The following is a 27,309-nucleotide window of genomic DNA, read 5'->3' on the forward strand; positions in this document are numbered from 1 at the left end:
TTGCACCGGTCCAAGGGCGCTTTAGGATTGCACTTTAGGATTCTAAATGTTCCAGGAGCATTTAGGATCATATGACTTCATGTGGATGAGTCTTCAGGTGCTATGGGAATTATACATTTATTATTTTTCCTATTGTAACCTGCCTTTCATTGTGGGCTTCTATGATTGTGTTCACACTGGTGATGGCAGTAAGTGCCAATTCCCAAACACCTTTAGATACCAGGTAAGTACAGTAGATTTTGTACTTCATTCTGATACTTCATCCTTCTGGACCCACAGCTCTTCTTGGGTGCCCAGGTGACAGCTGTGGCCAGAAAAACCTTTGCCCAGCTTCAGCTTGGCACTGGCTGTAACCATACCTGAGTTAGTTGGACCTGGCTATGGTGGTCCATGCCTCTGTGACATCCTATCTCGTAGACTACTGTAATGCACTCTACATGGGGCTGCCCTTGAAGACAGTTTGAAAGTTGCAGTTAGTTACAGAAGGTGACAGCTCATGTTGTTGTGGGGGCTCATTGGTTTGACTCAGTTGAGCTGCTGCTCCAGCAACTACACTGGCTGCCCATTCATTTCTGGGCCGATTTCAAGGTGCTGGTGCTTAGCATAATTCCCTATTCAGCTTATGACTATGGTATCTGAGGGTCTGCCTGTTTAAATAAATAAAATTCACTATGTTCTGCTTAGCCAGGAACACATATCTAACCAAATTACAGATTGCAGAATTCACCAGCATCCTAACCTGTGTTACTTAGTTCATCATGCTTATCTCTTGCACTTCTGTGTAGAAATGTACTTCCTTCTTTCTTTTTGCAGTTCAGGAAGTGAATGAAGAAAGTCGGGAACTCCTTCGTCAGGCTTTGGAAGAAGAAGAAGAGATATTCAAAAGAAGATGTGAATTGATTCAACAAATAAGAGCTATAGAGCAAGTGCCATTCTTTAAGAACAAATTTATTGACTTAACCCAGGTGAGCTCACAATGAAAGAAGACTACAGAAAGTAGTGTGAGTATGTGTACCCAGCCATCCTTTGACAATTTCAGTGCAATGTTTAACTTCATTTCAACTCTATGAGGTAGGTTACAATGGGAGATAGTGAAAGCCTTGGAGGCATCAAGTGAACTTCAGAGCTGAGGGGCAGTTGGACATCCCACATCCAAACCCAGCATGCTAACTACTACATAATTCTGACTCTTGTCCTAGTTATGACTGTAACTTCTAAGTTATGAAGTCTAATGGTGTCAGAATTTGGCCCAATCCTATCATTAACTTGTGACAGCAGAACATATGCTCGGCAGCTGCTAGCTGGCGCAAAAATGCTGTAAAGTACTTTGCAATGGCATGTGCGTTTGCAGCATTGGCAGGAAGGCCAGAGCGGGTAAGTTCTGTGCTGTACAGTGCAGGAGTGGGCAGGAGGTGTAATAGGGCAGGGGGAGGGTGGCGATGGGGGTGGGCATATTGGGCCTGGGAGGGAACGGGATCTCTGGCGCCGGTGCATGCCGCATCCTATCCTCCTTCCCAGGCCCAATTCACTGACTTGGATCAACGCAAACTTGCACTGGCTATATAGCTGGTGTGGGTCCATGTTGACCCATTGTGTAAGCTAAGGCTAAACCGACAAATGCCCCTGTACTCCAAGGAGACTTGGAGCAGTCTCTGGGGCAGGGGGAGGGCGGGTAGATGGCCCTCCCCAGAGGGCAGTGGGGCGGGTGGGCAGGGAGTGGGAGGCAGGACTGGGATTCAGCTGTTATGACAGATCCCAACCCCTGTTCCTGAGCAACTCGGAGCGGCTTCAGGCCGCTCCACTCTCCTTGGACTTGCACCACCTCGGGAGGTGGCGCAAGTCTGAGGAGTCCCATTGGGACTGCAGTGGCTTACCCGGGGGTAAGGGGAAGAGTTTCCCTTTACCTTTGGCTGAGCCATTGTGGAGCCCTATCTCGTGCTGGATACAGCGCAAGCCTCCTGGCTTGCCTGTTCCAGCGCAAGATAGGGTTGTGCTCTTAATGCATACCAAAAATATAGTTTTTTCATTCAGTCAATCTGTCTTCTGTTCTCTATAGACTGCTGACCATGGTGTTTTTGGTGAGATGTCAATAGTTGAACTGCGTGAACGCTTAGCCTTGTTGAAAGAAGCTCAGAAGAAGACAGAGGAGGAGAAGAGGGATCTGATAATCCATGAAAAACAAGCTAAGGAACAACTTCTTTTGGACAAATTGGAACAAATCTCCAAGTTTAGAGAAGCATTTGGAAGAGCAGCTGCATTGAAGTTAGTCTGAAGAAGTACAGCGTCATTATACATGTCTTTGAGGGTTATTTATTTGTGGATGTGATACGACCAAGTTCTATCCAAATTACTATGCAGGAAATAGTTATATTTAATGATATAAATTATAACTTTGAAAATTTGGCAGAAATTTGGGGAATATTAGTCTCCGGACTAGACTTTTGTTTATTTGTTTATTGCTGGAATCCTATTTACACTTACCTGAGAGTAAGCCCCATTGAATATAAACCTATAGAGGCAGGCGTGTGCCTTTAATATGAAAATATGATACTGCCAGGGCAGATGTTAACAGTAGATTAAAAACAAAATAACAGTAAAATAAATACTAGAGTGGAAAACAGAGCCATAAAAACAGTGATCAATATAGAACAGCAAGAAACCGGTTAAAACAACTTCTGATGGTTTAAAAGACATGTTAAAATAAGACCTGGTGCTGAAAAGACATAACAGTAAGCACCAGTTGAATCTCCCTACCTAGAATCTTTTACTTTTGAAGCTCCTCAGCCAAAAAGGCGCTCTCCATGATTGCCACCCATCTATATATTGAAGGAGAGGGCACTCAAAAAGGACCTTGAATAAAGATCTTACTTAGTGCACAGGCAAATACATGTGGATTACAGGTTGAGAGCCCAATCCTGAGCTCTTAGTGCTGGTCCTCCATCAGTACTGAGTGTTGCGAATGTGCTGTAAGGCACGTCTGCAGATCTTGGCATGAGTGCTAGCCCAGCGCCAGCTGGCTCTGGGCTAGTACCAGCAGACTGCCGCTGCTCTGCAGCTGCCCAAACTGCTGGATGGCGGAGAGGTAGGAAGGGGTGTGGGGGGAGGTGGGGGCATGCTGGGGGGGAAAGAGCAGGGTGGGAGTGAGGCAGGACCAGAGGAACTCTGCTCTTCCGTATCCAGAGCCTCTGTGTTGGGCCACCGACCAGACACAGAAGCTCTTGATTTTACAGCAACCCAAGGGTTGCAGCAGAATTGAGTAGCCCCATTGTGGGGCTACTTGCCTTTCCCAGGGGAAGGGGAAAAAAGTCCCCTTCCCCTGAGGAACCGCCAGCAGCTGCCCTATTGCGTGTAGAATACCATGGCAGCTGTTTCAGCACTGTGACAGTCCTGGCACAATGGGCAGCTCAGGATCAGATTGTGAGTCTCGGTATCCACAAGGGTTCCCATTCTCAGAACTCACATGAATGGCAAAAACTGCATTAAATCAAATCCATATGAAAAACAATGTCCCTTTGCTCAGAGATTTAAAAACAGCTTTGCTGACCTTTGTAATGTATCAGGCACACAATCGGTCTCTGTCTAGGAGCTTAGAAAGGCTTCACTCTGAGCAGTGAATCCTCCCTTCACCTGGAGCTGCAGGCAGTGAAAGAATGGAGGAGGTGATAATCACTTTCACTTAGCATTCTTTCACGTGCTCGGGGAAGGGAGGGGTCACTTGCCTCAGAGTGAAGCTGTTCTAAGCACCTGGAAAGAGAATGATTGCTGGATTGTCTACTGGCTGCCCTCTTCCACATTAATGGGGCTATTGTTAAACAACTTTTTTCCTTTGTTTGAAAGGGCCCTTTTCATTGCATTGGGATAAAATTGCGGGTGAAAAATCCGTGGTTAAATAGGTTATACCTGTATATGCTTTCAGGTGCTTGGACCATGAACCATAATAGAAATAAATTTGTTCTGTGTTGTTCATTTAAAAAGCACTGTGAACATTGATAGTGATAGATAATAACCCAAAGGAGTAAAATTCATGACTAGATGGGTTAAGCACTGTTGAGGCCCAGAGCACTAGATGGGTTGAGGCCCAGTGTTCATTGACCTTTCAGGTGTTTCTGCTCACCCTTCCTACATGGGACTCAGGACAATGTACTTGGGTTTATTTCCCACAATAATCATATGGGCCGAAAGCTTAATTGCTATTTAGGTTTTCCTGATTTAAACTCAGCATTTGATTTACTAAACCACACTGGCTTCCAAAATAAATGTAATAAGATGGCAGTCACGTTAAACTACTGTTGTGCTTCCTGTATGTTCAGTTTTGCAACGGAGAATATTCTGAATCCCTGAACATACCCAGATTTATGCCAATTTCTAGGAGCAGATAATGCTAGCTAATAGACACAATCCAATTTTTCTTGCATGTTTATCCCTAAGAACTTTGTGCTAAGGAGAGGGCCTCCATTCAGTTTAGTGGAGCCCATTCCCTAGTTGCTAGGCCCACACACTCTACAATGCACTGGCTATTACTGTCTATAAGAGACTCATAATAAGCACTTCCCATATGTAGATCTAACTGACCTGTTCCTTCCTAGGGCACAGCTTTTGTGCACACAGCCCTGGGAGAGATGCATTGTTAATTAATCTACATATGAGAGATGCATATGGATCTCCCTAAGCAAGTGATGTCCTCTATGGTGTTTCTTCATGCATCTAGCTAGAGGGCTTTGTCATGTGCACAGATCTGTGAACTGCATGTTCAGGAAAGATTGTATTTCTACATTGCAAACTAAGATAAGTGCTCCACCTGTTGAGGGAGTCATGCAGTATGTGGAAAACAGTACATTAAATTTAGCAGGGTTGTTTGAATAGCGTCCTGAATTTCTCTCTCTCTCTAGAGCAGTGTTCTTTTAGCATATTATGTTCCACTTAGAATTTTGAATACATTCATTATCAACATAATTTCCCAATTTGATATTCAGTTTAAAAAAAAAACTTCTAAATTTAAAGGACATGGTCCAACCAGAGTTCAGATCTTGAACTATTAAACCCTAGCACTTTATTTCTTTAGGTAGAATCATATGCTCAGATGGGCAGCTCAATCCTGAGCTGCCTGGTGCACAGCACCAAAAATGGCTGCTGCTGCACCCTGAACTTACCAGGCAGCCACAGCCGCCTTCGTGGGAGAGACTTTTGTCCTCTTCCCCCAGGTAAACTGAGTATCCCCACAATGGAGCTACTTACTTCTACGGTGACCCAAGGGTCAGCATAGAAGAGCCTCCATGTCGGACGGCCAGTCCAACACAGGATCCGGTGGAGCAAAGCTCTAACGATCCTGCCTCCCTCCTAGCACGCTCCCTCCTTGCCCTCCCTCTACCTCCCCTGCCCCGGAACGCCTCCTCCCTGCCTCCCTTCACCTCCCACCTATCTCTCCACTGCCTGGCGGTCCATGCAACCGCCGAGTGGTGCTCCATTGTCACTAGCCCAGCACCGACCAGCACTGGACTAGCACTGGTGCTAGGGCCTGCAAATGTGCCTTATGGCACATTTACAACAGTGTGTGCTGGCGGTGAGCCAATGCACAAAGGTAGGTTAGGCCCTTAATTCTTTGCCACTGAAATGAATGGGTGCTTATCTGTAGCTGGCTTATGTTCTTTAACTAAAAATTTAAATAATATTTTTATATCTTGCCCACCTACTTAACCTTTTTTCTTTCTTTGCAGGCAGGAAGAAAAGAAAATTAAGCCTCGGTTTAAAGAATGCCTTTTGAAAGATGAAAGAGTTTTAGATCTACAGAAGAAAGTTGAGGAAAAATCTATGGAACGTAAAATACAAACTGAGCATTTAAAAAATGAAAAGACAATGAGATCGTGGAAGTCACAGAAAGTAAGAAAACAAAGATAAAGCTTGCTATTGTTTAGACTCCAGTCTAACACAGAATAAGGTTGTGTGTGTTTTGCTCTGTGTTTAATTGGGGCCTTGGATTTTATGTGGAAAATGTGTCATTTTGCTATAGTTCAATCACTTTGTTTACGTGTGTATTCAGTGGTGTCACTAGGGAGTGTAGGCTGTGTGAACTGCATCTGGTGACTCCTTCGGTGGGTGACATCATTAGTGGACAAAATTTTGGAAACCTTTTGGAAAATTTATATTTTGGAATAATACTATTATGTTACATGTCATTGGAAAGGTAATTTCATGTAGAATGTAATGAAACAAACCTTCTCTATTCTATCAAGTGTTACCTCTATTCTATCAGTTAACCAGAAAAAGAAAACACAACTGCCTTATGTAACAAAAAGTAGATTTTCTTAACTCATGACTAACCAATGAGCCTATGAAGTGTTATGATACAGCAGGGAACCACTAAGGTGTTGGTATGAGTCAGCTCTCATTTCCATGTATCAGAACTAATACTAGAACTCTTATTCAGTTGTGTGAGTGTCATCAAGTTGGCCGCTAGTTTTTTTGTCGATTACTGATTCGTTGGATGACCTGAATTGTTATATATTAAAATAAAGTTAATGGGAGTTACACCAACCCTAGTGATGCCATTGCATTTCGGCTGTGCATATGGTCATTCTGTATGGTTTGGTACAGGAGGAGGTCCATCATGATGTTGCCCACAGGGGGGGAGTGTAGGTGATCAAAAGAGCAGAATCAGCTGCTTTTGCAAGGACGACCAAAAAACCCTGTTTTTTCGAGGAGGGAATGCAAACACAGGGTGACCAGATACAATGGTGGACAATCTACAATGGAGTAGATAAACCTTGAACCATTGTACAGAATTTTGGCAGATGCAGCTCATCATGGAAGGGTTTTAAAAGCTGCACCTGTAACTGGTCATCCTGGGCAAGCATTGAGAAGTAAGGAGCCATGGCTTTCTGTCATCTCAGTTCCTTGCTCATTCTGCATGTGATCAGATAGAATCTGAGAGTGTTGAGTATGCAGCCGGCACCGCAGCTTCAGAGACCCAAGGTCAGGCAGATACTCCCAGTAAATAAGGAGGCACAGGCATGGCAGTGCTCCACCACCAGATGTCCTTTTATTGAAGTATGTACAATATTTACAGTGCAAAGGCAGCACAACAAGCAAACAGCAAATATAGTACTTTTCTCAACTCCAATCACCAACTCCACCAATATAGCTTCCCGCAGATACTCCACATAACAACTCCCACATAGCAGCTTGCACAAGCTGGAATATATACAGGCACTGGCCAATGGGAAGCAGGGTATGATCTGGTGACAGTATGAGTCATGGTCTTGTGTATGGACATGGTATTGCAGGGTGTTGCATCATCCCTGCTATGCCCTGTTGCATCAGCCAATCCCATGATGCATCAGTGATACACTGCATGTATGCAGGCCAAGACATCAGGGCCTAGCCTTGCCCTATCCAGCCTGTAAATTTACTATAGGCCTGGGGCACATATCATAACAGAGAGAAAGCAAGAGCACAAGAGGGATAAAAATTGTGATGTGGGCAACCTGAAGAGGCAGTAGCTGCTCCAGAAGCTTCGTCTGGAAGAAAATTCAAGAGAAAGGGAGATAGTGGAGAAAAAATTCTTCTGATCTCAGTGTGCCCTTGAGGCAACTAGGGTGTTTGAGGTCGTAAACTACTTGACCTATTCAAAAATAAACTAAGGCTGCAATCCTAACCACACTTTTCTGAGAGTAAGCCCCATTGAACAAAATAGAACTTACGTCTGAGTAGACCTGGTTAGGCTGGTGCCCAGAGTCAGGTTCTTTGTTTCCTTGCTTATTACAGGAAAACTATTTCAGTTTTACACTTCTGATAAGAGATGTCGTCTCTAAGCCCCCCCCCCCCACATAAGTACCCTTTTGTGGCAGATAAAAGAATCAGAATGCATAATCCTATCAAACATATTTATATTAGTATTAATATATTGTGTATTTTTCATCCACAGAAATCTTCATTAGTGGACCACTGGAAAGATTTGGAAGAAAGTCGGCAACGACAGTTTAAGATGTTTCAGCATGACTTTATGTCAAGAGAATTTGCTAAAAAAATGACTGCAAATGAAGCTGGGAGGATTGGAACAAATGCTTGTATATTGCGATCTTAAGTTGGACAAAAAACATATTTTTGTTAATTAGATATAGCATAATACCTACCAGTGCAACTTCATTTCTGGCATTGCCTTTATAAATTTTATAATGTAGATTTTAAAATCAAATTCTGCATGATAGTAAAGTATAATTTTAACGACTGATTTTAACTTGTAACTTTAAACAAGCTAAAACACCCAAAATTTCATTTCAATAGGTCATGCCTCGTTATCCAATGGGGTTCCATTTCAGAAACCACAGTGGATTTAAAAAAATCAGTGGATATCAAATCAGTTGAAAACTATAAACTTTAAAACTATAAGACCCACTTTCCGGTTTCTTGCTCCTCCATTCGCACCCCAGAATGCATTGGTATAGATGCTATACCACATTTAGCTATATTTAACCCCAAGAAGCTTGCAACTGGTGTGGTTTAACAGCATGAACATAGGAAATGGGATTTTGGTGTTTTTCCCCTTGTTTACAAGGCATTTAAAGTGAACCTCGCTATCAGTGGTGAGTCAAATCAGTGGATGCCAAATCAGTGAATAACGAGGCACAACCTTTGCTTATAGGCATTATATATAGAGAATCTAACCCTTATTTGTATGTCTATGCAACCAAGTCTAATTTCAAACAACCCTGATCAGATCTTCCCTGTGTATATTTGCTCACATAGATGTCTCTCACCTGGGAAACAATTCCACCAACCAGTTGCATACCTGCAAGGGGGGGGAGGGCAGAAGGACAAATGTCCCGGGTGCCAGTCTGGGGATGGTGGCAACACGTCGCCATCCACCCCTTGCAGCGCACCCCTTGCGCCACTCAGCAAAAGCCCAGAGGCATTCAGAGGGCTTTTAAAAGGTCGGGGAGGCAGTGCTATGGGGAAGCAGAGCACTGCCTCCCGACCCTCTGAAGGCTTTGTAAAGGCCGTGGAGGACCAAAAAAAGGCCTTGGAAACTGGAAATGTTTTTAAGCCCTTAGAAGACATTCTGAGGGCTGGGGAGGTTTCCTTGGCCCTCAGAATGCCTTCTAAGGGCATTAAAATGTCACTTTGTTTCCTCTGATAAACCTGAAGTGTTTTTCCCCCCTCGAAGGCCTTTAAAAGGCCTTTGGAGGGTTAGGGGGGATGTGTGCTGACTCCCTGGGCCTCTGGAAGGGAGGCAAGGGGTAGCAGCCTGTCAGTGGAGGGTGGCAGCTCTGCCGGTGGGGGGTAGCAGCCTGTGGTCTTGGCCTTGGGCATTGCTGGGGCCAGGATTGCCAGTGTCCCCAACTGCTGTGATATAAAGCACTGTGTGCAATCCTATGCAATCCTTACTCAGGAGTAAGCCTCACTGAAATTAGTGAAAATTTTTCTGCATATTAGGTTGTCACCTCATTATGGGACCAGCCCTGAAGAAAACTCATTGAATACACTTATGCTGCCTTGGGTCCCTTTGGGGAAAAGGTGGGGTATAAATTAAATAAATAAATATTATGCCTAAAAGACTGATAGGAGATTTTTCTGGATCCTCTGAGCAAAAAGGATGGCCAGCTGCGATGCTTGCTTTAAAGATGGTGTGACTATTGATATCATTTACATGGCTCGATCCACACCTTAACCACGTTCTAAGATTATTGCAATTCTTTCAATGCTTTTTGAATACTTTCAAAAACAAACTTAGTTTTTAAAAAAAATTTCCATTCCTATATTTAATTTGCCTATACACTTTAATTTTTATTTTAATAAATCTTTTTTACTATAATGTACTGTTGAACATTGCTTTCACGATTCATCCCACCCACCCAAAGGTTTGTACTGGTTTCATGTACTAATGTTTTGAGAGCTGTCTTAGTTTGATGAGAATTTTCAAGTATTTGAGAATGCTTCCTAGTTCTTGAGATGGGGGGGGGATGTCCTAATGAGAATGTCTAGTTTTTAAAAGAAGTTTCGGATCTGCTTAAAAGGGAAGGGCGTATTTTGGGGTGCTCTTGAGGTCAGCAAAGTGGAACCAAGATCACCACACTGTGTTTTTTATAATGTACTACATGTTTTTTAAAACCTTAAAGTCTTTTGGATCCTGTGTTTTTAAGTTTTAATTTCAGAGTCGTTTCATGGAATTCAGTGTTCAAAAGGTAGAGGTTAAGTGTTCTTGTCAGAAACTTCTCTGCAGGAACATCATGTATAGACTAAATGTTGGCTGCTTTTGTTTTTCAGCTTCTAGTGCTAGAGAATTTTTTTTTTTAATCACCTTCTAGTGTGCTCAGGTCATAATCGTTTTTCATATTCTAGCAATAGTCATGCTAGCAATAGTTCCTTGTCATGCTAGCAATAGTTCCTGCTAGCAAGATGCTAGAAAACATGGTTGCCTCCATTATAATGATTCTATATGAAGAACAGGATGGTACTGCTCTAGCCACTACATCTCTTTGGTAAAAATCCTACATACTTCTGAATTTCTGTGTTTTTTGAATTGAGCTAGATGCGTGCTAAAGCAGTGGTTCCCAAACTTTTTAGCACTGGGACCCCCTTATTAAAATGACATTCTGTTGGGACCCACCTATGTTTATGAGACTTTTTTTATAAAGGCGATTACTGTAGAAATATTTTTATTTATTTGCAAGTAATAATAACCAGGAAAACAGAGGAAGCTGCTCAAACATTTACTCCTTATTTGCACATGCTTGCAAACTGCAGGAGCTGAGCTCTTTGCAAGGTAATTAGCACCTGTCTGATTTTTGAATAGCCTCAGGGCTGGAAGCAATTAGTCATCTGATCTTTTCATTGGAGGCTCTGCTTGGCTGCTACAGGACCCATCAAAAATTAGGTAACAACCCACCAGTGGGTCCTGACGCACGGTTTGGGAACCACAGTGCTAGAGGCATGTTAGTGAATTCACTTCTTGCTATTTTCTAGTTGAAAAACAAACACAGCCATTGTTTGGTCTTTATTTTTGTCTAAGGTATGAAAATAACTTGAAAGAGCCTTAGACAGTTTTTTCACATTGCCATCCAGTTGGGCTAAAGATCTTTATCCCTGCCTCTTGTTACCACTGGTGCTCAGATATTTAATTTGCAGAATTAAAGTTTGCAGGTTTTGCATAAGGAAGATTGTGAAAGCTAAGTCCTCTCCAACATTCATGTTCCTTGACGAAGCAGCCAGTGAAACAAGGGATCTTTTGGGCTAGGAGCAAGGACCAGCATCAACAAGAATGAAGATATAGACAAGGAAGTATCTTCCAAGTTACAAGTGATTCATAAAGGAACAAGTACTTGCAAAGATACAGATTCAATAAAATAGCCTTAACCAGTGGATTTGTGTGCCTAGTTTGTGGTGGGGATCATGTATGTACTTGTATTTGTTGTAAATTTGCTTGTTGCAAATACAAAGATAGACATTTCTTGAGTTTTAAAACATTTTAAAATTGTGTTGCAAAAGCAAATACAGTTCATAGTTATTCTCCTATTGGAGTTTAGTGAGAACATGGCTGAAATGGAGGGTTAGTTCAGTGTTTATTTCCATATATTGTAGCCTAGGACCAAAAGTAGCTTAACCCTGTAACATTACCCACTATTGCCTCCACATTCTGAAGCAGGGTATGGAAATAATGGTGTATGATGACCATGGTTTATTGTTAGAACAGAAATATAGGAGATGGTGCTGACAGACTGATCTACGACTCTGGAATGTAGTTACCTGTATTTATTATTCCATATTGTGGTGTGTGGAATGGCAGCTGAAGCAGAGAGAGACATTTATGACTACTCTATACAGAGGTGTAACTAGGGTGGAGCTTGAGGGGCATCTGCCCCAGGCGGTATGCTGGGGGGTGCAATGTGTAAGGCAGTCACTTAAGAACATAAGAAGAGCCCTGCTGGATCAGGCCAAAGGCCCATCTAGTCCAGCTTCCTGTATCTCACAGTGGCCCATCAAATGCTTCAGGGAGCACACAAGACAACAAGACACAACCTGTGTCCTGGTGCCCTCCCCTGTATCTGGCATGCTGAGGTAGTCTACTTCTAAAATCAGGAGGTTGCACATATTTATCATGACTTGTAACCTGTTACGTACTTTTCCTCCAGAAATTTGTCCAATTCCCTCTTAAAGGCCTCTAGGCAAAATGCTATCACCACTTCCCATGGCAAGGAGTTCTACAGACTAATTACATGCTGGGTAAAGAAATATGTTTTCTTTTGTCTGTCCAAACTCTCATAAGAACATAAGAACAGCCCCACTGGATGGCCTACAGGCCCATCTAGTCCAGCTTCCTGTATCTCACAGCGGCCCACCAAATGCCCCAGGGAGCACACCAGATAACAAGAGACCTCATCCTGGTGCCCTCCCTTGCATCTGGCCTTCTGACATAGCCCATTTCTAAAATCAGGAGGTTGTGCATACACCTCATGGCTTGTACCCTGTAATGGATTTTTCCTCCAGAAACTTGTCCAATCCCCCTTTAAAGGCGTCCAGGCCAGATGCCGTCACCACATCCTGTGGCAAGGAGTTCCACAGACCAACCACACGCTGAGTAAAGAAATATTTTCTCTTGTCTGTTCTAACTCTCCCAACACTCAATTTTAGTGGATGTCCCCTGGTTCTGGTGTTATGTGAGAGTGTAAAGAGCATCTCCCTATCCACTCTGTCCATCCCCTGCATAATTTTGTATGTCTCAATCATGTCTCTTTTCTAGGCTGAAGAGGCCCAAATGTCGTAGCCTTTCCTTGTAAGGAAGGTGCCCCAGCCCCGTAATCATCTTAATCTCTCTCTTTTGCACCTTTTCCATTTCCACTATGTCTTTTTTGAGATGCGGCGACCAGAACTGGACACAATACTCCAGGTGTGACCTTACCATCGATTTGTACAATGGCATTATAATATTAGCCGTTTTGTTCTCAATACCTTTCCTAATGATCCCAAGCATAGAATTGGCCTTCTTCACTGCCGCCACACATTGGGTCGACACTTTCATCGACCTGTCCACCACCACCCCAAGATCTGATCTGTCACAGACAGCTCAGAACCCATCAGGCTATATCTAAGGTTTTGATTTTTTGCCCCAATGCGCACGACCTTACACTTACTGACATTGAAGAGCATCTGCCATTTTGCTGCCCATTCTGCCAGTCTGGAGAGATCCTTCTGGAGCTCCTCACAATCACTTCTGGTCTTCACACTCGGAAGTTTGGTGTCGTCTGCAAACTTTGCAACCTCACTGCTCACCCCTGTCTCCAGGTCATTTATGAAGAGGTTGAAAAGCACCGGTCCCAGGACAGATCCTTGGGGCACACTGCTTTTCACCTCTCTCCATTGTGAAAATTGCCCATTGACACCCACTCTCTGTTTCCTGGCCTCCAACCAGTTCTCAATCCATGAGAGGACCTGTCCTCTAATTCCCTGACTGTGGAGTTTTTTCAGTAGCCTTTGGTGAGGGACCGTGTCGAACGCCTTCTGAAAGTCCAGGTATATAATGTCCATGGGTTCTCCCACATCCACATGCCTGTTGACCTTTTCAAAGAATTCTATAAGGTTCGTGAGGCAAGACTTACCCTTACAGAACACTCTATTTTAGTGGATGTCAACCACTAGAGTCTCCCAACACTCTATTTTAGTGGATGTCCCCTGGTTCTGGTGTTATGTGAGAAGGAACTCTGGATACTCCCTGGAGAAGGTGCTCCCTTTGGGGAGCCTCCACAGGAGAAGGAATTGAGGGTGCAAAGCTGCTATTGCCTCCTCATCAGGGAGGACTTGGAAGTAACATCATGACATCCCTGCTCCAGTGCCAGGGCTTCTAGTTACACCTCTGACTCCATAACATAGTCCTGTATTGATATCCCGATCTCGCGGCTGTGTGTGCACAATGGAGAATGACTTATGACAACCTCGCAATGTAGTCTAGTACTGCACTGGGAAATGCCATAGTGATGGTATTGAACACCCAGGGTTGTTAGGTAGTGAATAAAAGGGTGGGGGGAGGGAATTATATTCCTGGCATCCTCACTTTCAGTCAGTGGCTGCTTTGATTTCCAGCACACATAAAGAAAATCCCCTATATACAAGATGCATGTCAGGGGTCGGTGCATTTAGAGCCCACTCCCATGCTGGTCTACTCAGAAACAAATCCCATTGTGTTCAATGGTGCTATGTCAGAATGCCAGATGCAGGGGAGGGCACCAGGATGAGGTCTCTTGTTATCTGGTGTGCTCCCTGGGGCATTTGGCGGGCCGCTGTGAGATACAGGAAGCTGGACTAGATGGGCCTATGGCCTGATCCAGTGGGGCTATTCTTATGTTCTTATGTACTCCCAAGAAAGTGTGCAGCCTCAGAGCCCAATCCTAGGCATGTCTACTCAGAAGTATGCCCCATTATACCCAATGGGGCTTACTCCCAGGTACGAGTGGATAGGATTGCAGCCTCACAGCGCTGCCACTTTCATCCATAGAAAGCCTCCCCAACCGGGCAGTGAACCAAAGCAGGGGCTCACTACAAGCAGCCCGGAAGTGAGACTGCGTGGGTGACTCTAGCAGCCGCTCTAACTCTACGGAGGCCTCTTCCACAGAACCGAGTCACGCGCTCCGACGGGAAGGAGTCAGCTGACCGCTGGCCCGAGAGGCTCGGCCTGAGGGAAGCGGCCGGTGCCGGGCACTCTGCCTTCTTCGATGTCTTCGGCTTCGTCGTCGTCCGAAGCGGCAGCTCCGCCTGGCGCTGAGCCGGCGGCGGGGCTGCCGTGGGAGCGCGCCTGGTCGCTGGAGGAGATCCGCGGGGGGAGCCAGGGCTGGTCCTTGGCCGCTGACGCCGGGGTGAGGGCGGCGCTGGAGGCTGGCTCTGGCGGTCTGGGACCTGCTGCTGCTCGTCACGCCAGCAGCCGCGCTTAGCCTCGCGACATGGTGCAACGGCTGCCTCAGGGGCGCGCTCTCCGATCGGGCTTTTGTGGCCACGCCCCTCGCCCTTTGGCCACGTCCACTTAGCAACACCCCCTTCCGAGTTTGGGGCATGCAGCTGCTGCTGCTGCCTTAAAGGAGGAACGGTGCCTCTGAGCATGTACAGAGTGCAATTGCTTCACCACTGGGCAGTCTCTGCCTGTGTCCTCAGTTATGAGGAGAGCTGTGCTTCCTACAGCTTAGATGTGCAGGGAGTGGGGAGGCAGGGGAGTCTCCGCGCATGGATTGTGGGTGCTTGGGTGCCTCACGCGGCGACGGCGCTTTTTGAAGGACCCCAGTGGGGAGGCTCTGCCTCCCCACTCCCTGCACATCCCTGCATAGCATAGGTCCCATGCACTCAAGCACCCTCTTCTTAGACACAGTCTAGCTGTGCAACTCTGCTGACAGCATTCTGAAAACATAAGCTTTTAAAGTGTACAGTCACTGTCACTCCTCCCTACCACAGTGGTTCCCAAATTTTTTAGCAACGGGACCCACTTTTTAAAACCACATTCCATTGGGAGGCATCTCGGTTTATGAGACTTTAAAAAAGAAATCTAGAAAGAAACTATTTTTATTTATTTACATGTAACCATAACCGGGGAAAAACTGCAGGAGCTGTTTGCAGAATAGTTAGCAGCTATCTGATTTTTGGGAAGCCACCGGACTTGTGGCAATTAGTTATCTGATCCTTCCATCACATGTGTTTTAATGGGAGGATCTGTTTGGCTGCTACAGGACCCACCAAAAATCAGGTCATGACTCACAGTTTTGGAACTACTGCCCTACCACAATAAAAAAAAACCGTGGAGTAGTTCTGCATGCCTGACCATAGACACATTTTTGCCGTGGATTGCAAGGAAAACAAGGGTAATCTGTCTCATCATAAGCCTTTTTGTCTCCTGATAGGAAGACAAATGTCAGTTTGGGTTTGATGTGCAGAAATTTGCAGCTAGAGGGTTTTTGCCTCCTCTATTCCATCTCAAGGTGGCGCCTTGCATGTCGTGTGCTTAAAGCCTGTTATTGAGTCTGCAGGGTCCTCTTTTGCCACAGGAAAACTGCTAGTTTTTCATATCTTGTTATATGTGCTGAGATTTTATTGTTTTATGTGACTCAGAACAAAGACGAAGCTTCTAATCTTTTCATTAAATCCTCTATTTTCTTCCCCTTATTTTAGTCTTTTTTTTCCTTACAGCTGTTAGGCATGCAGTCCTCATACAGAAAGCTTCCTTGCACATTGAAGGCCCAATCCTATCCAACTTTCCAGCACCAATGCAGCTGTGTCCATGCTGCATTTGTTGCATACTTTGGGGGGGGAGGCAGCCATGGAGGCCTCCTCAAGGTAAGAGAATGTTCTCTTACATCGGAGCTGCATTGTGGCTGCATTAGCTCTGGAAAGTTGGATAGGATTGAGCAGTGTTATTTCTAACCTTTTACTATTAACTGTATTGAATTTTTAAGATGCTAATAGCTTGATAGCAAACTTCATTGCTTTGAATAGAGAATATTGTCCTTTTTCTCTGTGCATCAGTGTTTTCCATTTATGCTCTAACCGTGTATGTTAAAGGCCAATGTAAAGCACAATTAAACAGTTCTGATTTGCCCTTTCTGGCAGGAATGTCTATCATTTGAATACCCCATACTTGAGGGAAAAGGTGCTACAGGTTTGCTATGTTTGTTTGTTTTTTGAGCAACTATATACATTGTTCCTTTTTTTTTAGCTTTTGCATTTTCTACAAGAGTTCTCTCAACAAACAATCTCCAAGACACATGAAATCAAGACGCAGCTGGACAGACTGATCCATGAAACAAAAAGTACAGATTGCCGCCTGCACAATGTCTTCAATGGCTTTCTCATGCTGTCGAATACACAGTTCATTGAAAATGTGAGTATGCTGAAATCAAACACTCAGTGTTGGATTGAGTGACTGTTGGAAAGTATGCTTATTAAACTGGTGCCCTACCAAAAAAAGGTGCCTCACTCTTGTATTCCTTTCTTGTACTCAGAAAGAGTAGAGGCAAGGGCCATCCTGAAGGTGAGACAAGTCTACAGCTTCTTCAGGGCTACTGGTTAAAGATGGAAACACGGGCCTCTGCCTTGGTAGCAGTTGTTATGGGAAAGTTTCTAAAATCTGTGCACTTTAAAGCTCTGATCTTTGGCAGATTTTGCTGTCATTTCATTTATGGTGCTGTCTTTTGAACCCAATTCTGAGCTTCCACCGCCAGCGCTACACCTGCAGTGAGTGTCACAAACATGCCATAAAGCACATTTGTGGCCCTTTGTGCTAGTCCAGCACTGTTGCTAGTTCAGTGCCAGCCAGGGCTGGGCTAGAGCTGGTGGATCACCAGTGCTCCACTACTCAGTGGTCATGCGGACCGCCGGGTGGCAGAGAGATAGGTGGGGGCATGGGGGGAGGCGAGGAGGTGGCTTTCAGGTGGGGAGAGCCGAGGTGGGGAGGGGTGTGCTGGAGGATGGAGCAGGACGGGAGGGAAGCGGGACAGGAGGAGGTCTGCTCCTCTGTATCCAGAGCCTCTGTGTTGGGCTGGTGCTCTTGATTTTGCACCAGCCCAAGGGCTGCTTCAGAATTGAGTAGCCCCAATGCGGGGCTGCTTACCTTACCTGGGGGAAGGGGATGAAAGTCCGCTTCCGCTGAGGAGCCACCAGTGGCTGCTTGGATGCACTTAGGATGCCGTGGCAGCCATTTTTGGTGCCATGGCAGCCCTGTGCTCCAGGCAGCTTAGGATTGGGCTATTTGTCATTTATATCTAATGGTGCTATCCAAAAGTTGTGGTGTACTGGAAAAGGTCTTGAATGCTGTCTGAGAAATGTACAGTTACCATATGCTCATAAACTGAGGAATAGTGGTATTGGGAGAAATTTTTGAGGCTTAATTCAAAAATAACCTTTAGAATTTGTATTTAGCTTGATTTCAGCAGCTGAAATGAGTGTTGCATGTCAGTGAACAAAGCTGGTATGTACAGAACGGACTAGCTTTTAAGAATTCAGGAAAAAATTGATTTACTGAATTTAACAAACCAATTAAAGGATAGTGTAGAACTTCATAATATATTTGTAGAAAATTGATATTGTTTGCAAGAATAAAATGGAGCTGTTTGTACTTTACCTATTGTTTTCACTGTAATGATATTGTTACAAGTATCTGGAAAATATAATTACTTTTAGAACCTAAACTGAATAATTCAAAAAAATATAATTTTTTTAAATATTTTAACCACATTAAAATTACAGTAATAAATATGTGAACATACCTATTGTTTTCATTTCTTAAGTTTTTCATCGACTGAAAATGCTTAAAAAAATTAAATGAAATGAACAGTTAATAACATTAAAATAACAACATAAAACAAATATGAGAATGAATAGTATTGCTTAGAAAAGCATGCCTTATTTCTGAAGACACTTTCTGAGCTTCACTAGATAAAACAGTGGCAGATGTGTTTATTTGTACTAGGAGCTGCAAAAATCATGTGGGTGGGGCTTGGGGGCATTCAAATGGCGTCTGTGGTTGAGGGAGTTGAATTTCCCTCTTCTCTTATCTGTGACATTATCGTATCTGGAGCTCAAATACCAGAAGTGAATCCGGCTGAGAAAGAAGTGCTGGGGGATAGAGATACTGAAATGTTCAGTTTTCCTCACCTCTTTGTGTACCTGTTGTGTTTTTTTAAAATTTCTATCCTTAAATGTTTTCCCATTCCACTTCTGTGTGATTGTAGAAGTTCTAGGTTTAAATATATAGAGCTGCCCCAGCCACCGCTTGTTTGGCAGTTAATAGTTTTTTCTTGAAAGTTGTTGCTGACACAAGCAGAGTGATGATTTGGCTTTACTTGTGAACAGTGTGTATTTGATGCTTTGACTTACTTGAAAATACTTGTTTAACTTTATAGAGAGTATATGATGAAGAAGTGGAGGAACCTACCCCCAGAACTGAAGTGGGAGACAAATCAGAACAGGTGATGGAATTAGTTGAAGAACAATTATCCATTAGTAACGTTCTGTGTCTGAATGTAATACACCTACATGCACACACACACCACCTTTTTGCCCACCCTCTTGCCTCCTTTATTGGGGGAGGAGAAATATGGGGGGGAAATAGGCTGGGTGTTGGAGGATCCTAGTTAGATTTCCTGCTGCTTCTTTCCATTAGTCCAGCTGGTGAGCAGCTGGTGGTGGTGGTTTGAGCAAGAGGAGGATGGAAAGGTGAAAGTGAACAAATGGGGTAGTAGGAGGCCACATGGTTTGAAAAAAAAAGTACAGCTGATTTTTCCCTGTCCTTCACTTTTCCCCATTTGTAGCATAATACCTACTGTGCATGACCAAGATTTCATTTGTATTGGGTACAGAGAAATCATTCTGATTTTGAGCTTTCAGATTTCAGAAAGCTACCTGTCTGAATGAATGGTACCCCTGAATTCTGAAGATCCAGTTTTTTGCTATTTAGTTTCTCAGATTGTAATTCTCTTTTGCATGTCTAACCGTGTTGCCATATTTTATTATTTTCCAGAGTGTAATATAGAACTATGATATATTGTGAAAGAGAGTGACTAGTTTCAGGAGCAACACATCTCGTCTCCTTCATAAAAATTCATATACCGTATGAGAGAGATGCTCTGTTCAAAACACACACACACACACAGTTATGTGGGTATTCAATATGTGAGGGCTCCTGCCCCCATCATTTTGAGGGGGAAGAATTTAACAAGTTGTTTAATATAATAAAGATGATTCAACTTTATCTAGGCATTTTGCTAAATTGGAATATTTTATCTCCACATTTAGTAATTTAGCTCTGTTGTAATTACAAAAGGCTGATCAAAATCCAGATATTTGCAATTGCATTTAAGCAAGTTGAGTGTTATGGAGTTAACTTTGGAATGTGGTGTGGAGTTAACTATGGAATGTGGAAAGTTAACTGGAATGCGGTGCTTCTGATTCTAAAGGAGAAAACTCGTGAGCAGAAGGAAGCTGATTTGATTCCAAAAATCCAGGAAGCTGTAAATTATGGGCTGCAGGTGCTGGATAGTGCCTTTGAACAGTTGGACATCAAAGCAGGGAACTCAGATTCTGAAGAAGAAACTAATGAAAGGATAGAACTAATACTGGAGCCAAAGGTAATGCATTTTGTTTTGCAGAGGAGATTTTACCCCCTGAATACACACTAAAGAGACTGTGTAGTAGGAGGAGCGCTTTTATGGTTTGCCAAAGTTTTTACTTTTATTCTCTTTACATTTATTCACTTTATTAGTGTTGGTTGTTAAAATAAATGGTGTGTGTTTTCTTGTTTCCTGCTTTGCTGTGTGGCAAGCAGACTAACCTTTCAAATGGATAAGAAAAACCTTGCTACTGAACTGCAGTTTATCCCTAAAACCTCACTGAATGTACATTTCAGCACCTATTTCAAGAAGAAGTTTGGTGTAAAAGTAAGGCAAGGTAGAACAACGGATTGGCTGCATTAGCAGCATTCTTAATAAAACTTGGACGCTTCTCAGGATTGCTCTGCACGTGCATAGAACTCCATTACATGTGTCTGCACAGATGGCCACTTGATAAGCTATCGAAGCAGATACGCAGTCGGTCTATGTAGAGACTGTAAGAGTTGTGTCAGTAGTTCTGGGATTGCAAAGAAGGGGAGCCTGCTCATGGGCTGGGAACAATCCCTGATGCTGAAGAGAGTCACTAAGCCACCAAGTCTGGAAGGGAGAATAAGGGAACCTTCTGTACAGGGCTGCACTATTGAGATGGTGTGTGCTAGCCTTTTTATTTATTTTAGTTATTTAAAATATTAATACTCTTCTGGTTCTTTGAATAAGAGCCCAATCCTGGGCTTGGTGCGCTGGCTCACTGCCAGTGTGTACTGTTGCAAACGTGCTGTAAGGCGTGTTTGCGGGCCCTACCACCAGGCGAGTGCCAGTGGTAGCCCAGTGCTGGCTGGTGCCGGACTATTGCCAGTAGGCACCTAACCTCTGCTGTTCGGTGGTCATGAGCAGTGGAGAGGAAAGCAGGGTATAGGGGGAGGTGGGGAGGAGGCGCTCTGGGGAGGCGGGGAGAGGGTGGGGAGGAGGTGTGCCGGGAAGAGGAAGTGGGGAGGGAGGGAGGCGGGACCCCCCTCCCTACACAGAGGGAGGCCCGCCGCCCTACACAGAGGTTCTTGATTCACTGCCAACCTTTTCATTGGTGGTGAATTGAGTAGCCCCATTGCGGAGCTACTCTCTTTACCCGGGGGAAGGGGACAAAAGTCCCCTTCTCCTGAGGAGCTGCCAGTGGCTGCCCGAAATGTGCAGGATGCAGTGGCAGCCATTTCCGGTGCTGCCACAGTCACGCAGCTCAGGATTGGGCTGCCCAGCTGTTAAGATATAGTCTAAACTCCACATTTACAATTAAACAGTTAGTCTTCTAACCTTCAAAACCAGTTGCACCCTAAGCTTAGAAGTGATGAGAAAACCACATTGTGATAACTAGTGAGATTCACCTGACCACCTGGAGGCAATTGTCATCACTGGTAATCATGTGAGCAACTAATTGCAAGCCTGGGATTGGGAATTTACATCAACATAAAAACACACACATACGTATACACATATTTAGGAGTGCAGGATATCATATATCATTTTTACTAATAAGTCATTCCCTATCTCCTAGTGCAGTTTCTCTTCTCTTACCTGTTATCATTTATCATTCATATCATCTCTTATATAATATACAGTATCATATATATAATAAATTCATCTGCATGCCCTGAATTATATTTTCTAAATGTTCATTTTCAAAATGGCTTAACATTTAAGATCTAAATGATATTTGCTTTTTTACAGGATCTTTATATTGATAGGCCTTTGCCGTATTTAATTGGCTCCCAGCTCTTCATGGAACAAGATGATGTTGGGCTTGGTGACCTTTCCAGTGAAGGTTTGTGATGAAATCCATAATGGATACTAGATCCTGTTCCTTTTTATGACTTACGGAGAACCAAATACTTCATCTCTACATGCATTAGAAGATTTAGTGGTAGAAGTGGGATTTGAAAATCCCACATCACTGAACTATAACATTAGTTCATAACTCCCTTTTGGTACTTTCAAAAATATGTGGCTGTTGTTCTTGTACATGACCAAGTATAACAGAAACTGAAGCTGTTATACTTGGTTCTCAAGTATAACAGACACTGAAGCTGTTATACTTGGTTCTTGTTTAGGCTAGTTGTATTCTGAATGCTCTAAGAGGTATTCTTATCATGTCTTAAATGGGAGGTCACCACTAAAACAACCGCAGAAATTTTTTGTTTCACCTGTGACTTTATGTGACTGTATTCCTGTCTATCCCCCAATTTCTTCTCTGACTAAATTCTTCAGATAGTGGCTTATTCTCTGAACAATTTCTTCAGATGCCGATGCCTTTAGGGAGAGATTTCATATCTTGCATCTGAGGGCCCAATCCTATCCAACTTTCCAGCACCAGTGTAACCTCAATGCAGTCCCAAGGTAAGGAAACAAATGTTCCCTTACCTTGAGAAGGCCTCTGTGATTGTCTCCCCACCACAGAATGCAGCACACGCCCCATTGGCACAGCAGCATCGGCACTGGAAAATTGGCTCTGAGTTATTTGCAAAAAGAAACTCCATTTTAATATTTATTCTCCTACTTATTTTGGCTTTGTTTACCAAAAACAGACTTTCAAGAAACAATCTTATTTCATTAGGGATGGAACTATGCTGAAGGAACCAGAATTGTTTCTTTGAGGGATTTAGAGGTATTTTAGTGTTTATGCTGAGGCCCTCAACTTGAAACTGATCGGTTTCATAAGTGACTTGGGAACTGTGGGTCTGTATCAACTGAAATGTGCCTTTGATCTGCCCCCACATGCAGGAAGACACTTCCTTTAGTTAGGATTGGGCTGAAAAACTGCTCCATGGTGTATGCTTTGTATTGTGAATAAGAGGATGTCAATATAAATCTTGTTTTGAATTAATTTTGCTTTCTCATCTTTTTCTATGAAACAGAAGGTTCTGTAGACAGTGATCGTGGGAGTATGATTGACAGTGAAGGGAAAGATGAAGAGGTAAGAAGACAAGAGGATTAATTTTTTCCTAGATTTTTTGTTAGCTACAAAGAATTCCAACTATAAAGTATCTCAAATTGTTCCGTTGTTGGACCCCAAACCCTGTTTGTGTTATGGGCTCTGGTAAGGTGGTGATCCAGATGAAATTCTTGAACACACTTAACACTGCTTAAATACTCTTTAGTTCAGATTCAGTTTTGAAGTTGTGTTTACCTTTTAGGAATTGGAAGAAGAATTTGGGAACATAAGTGAGGAAGACCAGAAACCGGTAAGGATGCAACTCTGTTCTCTGCTCTGCATTTAGCTTATCAAAAGCCTGTGCTAAGCAGGTAAAGAGTAGGCCATAAAGCTCTGACACTAGAATGACAATACAAACGGGCCTCTTTCAGCACATCTGGGATTTAAAGCCCAATCCTACTGCATGGCAGCCCCAGTCTCCTGCACAATGCAGTAAGGCGTGTCACTGCGGCTAGGAGAGGAAAGGGTAAATCGAAGATCTGGTAATGGGGAAAAGGGCCTATCTATATAAGAATGGGAAGTGATAATAATGGCTAACATACTGTTCCCGTATGTTAATTACAGCCCTTGCTTGTGCACAAAAATGGAAGTTTCTCCAGTAGGGGGCCTTCAGGATGAAATAGACTTCACCTCCCATTAACTTTTGTGGGAAATCCATCCTAGTAAAAACTTTTTGTGACTCCTCAAAAATTAAAGAAAAAAAATTGGGAGCAATAGCTCCAAATCCCTCCACATAAATGATAGATGATATTTTTTTACTTTTGGAGCAGAATTTCATGCTTGGGTGAGTTTTAATTACAGTGCTGCTGTTCTTCAAACACAACCCCACCCCAACCCATTCCAGTTTCCAGTAGGCATGCCTTGAAAAGATTGAGAAACAGATCTCAGTCACTACCCACAATGGGAGTTGTAATAAAGAACTTAAAGGCACATTTAGTGGGTCTTTCTACTAATGGCAACAAAACTGAATTTTTTGTAGAGCCTCTGAGCAAATAGCCTAGTATAGTGAGTATCAGACCAGAAATAAAGAAACTTGTGTTTAAATTTTCCCTTAGCGCTTGCTACCTTTCTGCCTGATCTACCTCACAAGATTGTTATGAACATAAAGTGGGGGCAGGGAAGAGCCATGTCCATCACCTTCAGCTCCTTGGAAGAAGGGTGGGATAAAAATATAAATAAAAAACCAAATGCTTGTGTTCATTACCCTATCATTTTATTAAGGAGTCCATGCTTTCCCCTCCCCTTTCTTCATTATGAAGGAGCCTTGTGGGGTAGATTAGGTGGTGAAGTAATAAGTGGTGAGAGAGGAATTTAAATCCCCCTCTCCCCAGTTTTTTCCCCAGCAGTCTAGCACTCTAGCTGCTAGTATCTATTAATGCATAGGTGATTTTCCCAATTTCTTGTGTTTTGATTTTGTCTGTTTGTTCAGAGGTACTGTGCGTTTTAAATACTTATTTAAAAAAAAAACTATCCTCCATTTTAACATTATGGCACATGGTCTTCTTGCATTACTTCTGGGATATGGCAATAAGGAGAGGAGTGGGGCAGATACAAGACTTTTTTCCCCTCTCCCTTTGCTTCTCTTCCAACCTCCCTGACTATGATGATGATACTTGGATTTGGATGAATTGGGCTTAGCAGGAAGACACTTGAACCCAAATAATACAGTAGCTTGACTTCAGGCACTGGGAGAGGCTTTAGGGAGAACAGAACATGAGGGAAGAGAAGATAGGAAATCACATGTCATATAACTTGGAACATTCTGGTTGGATGCATCTGTTGTCAGCGAAGGAGGTACTTCCTGACAATGACTTTAAAACTGGCTAAATCTATCTCATTAAAAAGCAACCTTCTATCTGAGATGGAATGCAGAATGAGATATAGTATTTATCATTTTTCAGAGAATTACACTGATGAGTGATGAAGATGATGATGATCTTTTTGGTGACTCTGAAAAAGGGGAAGAAGAAGAAGAAGACTTAGAAGAAAATGCAAGGCTGGTAAGGAATTGTTGCTTGGCATGGCTGCTACCTTCATGCAGGAAAACTGTTCCAAAGCAAATCTTTGTTCTGGTTTTAATCCCAGTTAGGGTCAGTGTAATAGTATGTTCAATGTTAATCAAAAAACAAGAACTTGATCATCATTTCTTAGAACTTTCTAAGAAATTAAGTTCTTCTCTAGCATTTTTGAAGTTAGCTAGCTACTTAAATATATGTGTGTCTTTTTTTTCTCCATTCTCCCTCCTGCTGTTTTAGAGAAAGAAAAGGCCCACTTCGTTTACAGATGAGCTTACAGCTCGTATCAAAGGAGATGTGCCTTATAAACAAACTGAAGAGCAACTGTGTAAGTGACTTCTTACTACTTTTTTGTCCTGTGGCCTGTGAGGCCAGTGAGTGTAAGAGTGAGACATTCTCATTGGGATGGGTATTCTTGCTTTGTCCTGAAATTCCCTTTATACCTAATCTTTTTACTAATATTCAAAGCGGTCTGTAGCTACTATCAGAGTTACGAGCGGTGCTGTAAATTTCAAGCCAAAGACCAAGAAATTGAGAAATATTCTATTCAGATACAATCTTTTCACCGTATAAATTGTTCTTTTAAGGCCTGGGTATAAGAGCTCAAACTAAACCGCCTTCACCCTGAAAGCGTTTGTGGGATTGGTTATGGCAGGGGTGTCAAACATAAGGCCTGGGGGCCGGATGCGGCCCATGGAAGCTTTTTATTCAGCCCTCAGGCTCTCAGCTGCTGAGCAGTGCTGAGGTGTTACTGCTAAAAAGGCATCCCCCATGAAAATTGGGCTCTCCCGCATCTTGAAATATGATAAAAGATTTGTGTTTTCTTTTCTGTCATTTGTAGTTAATGATTTCCTAAGTGAGAAAAAGTGCTTATTTTTGGTTATGAGTTGTTTAATGACATCACTTCCTGCCTAACAGCATCACTTCCTGCCCTCAGCAGGCATCATGAATGCCGTTTGACCCTCCTTATGAAACGAGTTTGACACCCCTGGATTATGGTATCACTTACTTTTTGATTAGTTGGCCCCGCAGGGAATACCTAGCTAAGTATCCAGCTTGCACCTAAATGGGAATTATAGTAAGTTCTCTTGCTGAAATGCTTAGGTTCCAGAGACCTGTAGCTGGAGGTGTGAAGGCCCCTAGGACACTCCGTGAAGCAAGTGCATTCTCCTGTGCCTTCGTGTATTGTATAATTTGAAACAGTTTGAATGAATGCTGCTATGGTTGGGCAAGGAGGCTACTGCTGATGGGACAACTGCAGAGTGGTGAACCATAATCCAGAATGGAGAAAATTGTCTCTCTATAAGATTTTTAAAAAGAAAAGTTATAAAATGTGGTTTTTTATTTGATGTTATATATGAAATAAATAATGCTTTTGCTAAGAATGTAGACTGGTTGTATATTAAGCTTGCCTGCTTGAACAATCAGCAGATACGAAAACGAAGATGGCAGTGAAAGACAAGGAAGAAATTGGCATTCCATCCGATGGTAGGTTTTTTCTCCCCCATTTGCTAAATTCCTTTAGGGAGACTGAAACTGATGCACAGGAAGATGGCGTGTACATGACTGAGTCAATCCTAGTCTAAATTTCTTAGGGCGCAATCCTAACCAACTTTTCAGCACTGACATAGCTGTGCCAGTGGGTATGTGCTGCGTCTTGCAGTTGGGGGGCAGTCATGGAGGCCTCCTCAAGGTAAGGCAATGTTTGTTCCCTTACCTAGGAGCTGCATTGCCCTTATGTCAGTGCTGGAAAGTTGAGTTAGGATTGTGGCCTTAATGTCCTCTGTCTTAGGAAAATGCTAGATGCCTTCTTATTATTGGTAGAGGAGGAGATGACACATGGAGAAGTTTTAGCCATACTTGCACATCTTACAGTAACTAGCGTTTGGATTGGCTGCTGTTACTCCTAAAGGCTTTTCTCTAGGGAGCAGTATAAATGTGACCTCTTTGTTGTATTTGTAGGTTCTTGTTTCTTCCGCTGTACATGTAGGAAACTGAGAAACTGTAAAAGAGCTTGACTTGTCTAGAGCTGCCCAATGAGGGCCCAATTCTATCCCACTTTCCAGTGCTGATACAGCTGCAATACAGCCTCATGGTAAGGGAACATTTGCTTGAGGTGGCCTTCGTGACTGCCTCTCCCTCCCCAGAATGCAGCACATGTCCCATTGCCACAGCTGCTGGAAAGTTATACAGAATTGGGTCCTGTGTCAGTTTAAATTGAATTTGAACTTTGAGTCAAAGG

General features: G+C 43.2%; 2 protein-coding genes across 6 annotated transcripts in view; both read left to right on the top strand.

Annotated features, from left to right (window-relative positions):
• CFAP99 (cilia and flagella associated protein 99) overlaps positions 1-8,080 on the top strand; it is a 33,826-nt gene extending 25,746 nt beyond the window's left edge. The window contains exons 12-15 of the mRNA XM_066621370.1: positions 814-965; positions 2,057-2,262; positions 5,715-5,877; positions 7,922-8,080. Coding sequence (XP_066477467.1) covers positions 814-965; positions 2,057-2,262; positions 5,715-5,877; positions 7,922-8,080 — 680 coding nt within the window. The remainder of the gene's footprint in view (positions 1-813; positions 966-2,056; positions 2,263-5,714; positions 5,878-7,921) is intronic.
• Positions 8,081-14,647: 6,567 nt separating this feature from the next.
• Positions 14,648-27,309, top strand: part of LOC136644534 (WASH complex subunit 2A-like) — a 43,664-nt gene continuing 31,002 nt past the window's right edge. For 4 of the 5 annotated variants that reach the window (XM_066620503.1, XM_066620499.1, XM_066620502.1 and 1 more), the window contains exons 1-10: positions 14,648-14,840; positions 16,682-16,846; positions 18,867-18,932; positions 19,920-20,090; positions 21,792-21,885; positions 22,976-23,034; positions 23,255-23,302; positions 24,954-25,052; positions 25,308-25,395; positions 26,496-26,555. In XM_066620503.1, the coding sequence (XP_066476600.1) occupies positions 14,700-14,840; positions 16,682-16,846; positions 18,867-18,932; positions 19,920-20,090; positions 21,792-21,885; positions 22,976-23,034; positions 23,255-23,302; positions 24,954-25,052; positions 25,308-25,395; positions 26,496-26,555 (991 nt within the window). In that variant the 5' untranslated portion in view covers positions 14,648-14,699. The remainder of the gene's footprint in view (positions 14,841-16,681; positions 16,847-18,866; positions 18,933-19,919; positions 20,091-21,791; positions 21,886-22,975; positions 23,035-23,254; positions 23,303-24,953; positions 25,053-25,307; positions 25,396-26,495; positions 26,556-27,309) is intronic. The other variant, XM_066620501.1, reaches the window with a different exon arrangement.

This window comes from Tiliqua scincoides, chromosome 3 (genome assembly GCF_035046505.1).
Source record: "Tiliqua scincoides isolate rTilSci1 chromosome 3, rTilSci1.hap2, whole genome shotgun sequence".
Taxonomy (NCBI): Eukaryota; Metazoa; Chordata; class Lepidosauria; order Squamata; family Scincidae; genus Tiliqua; species Tiliqua scincoides.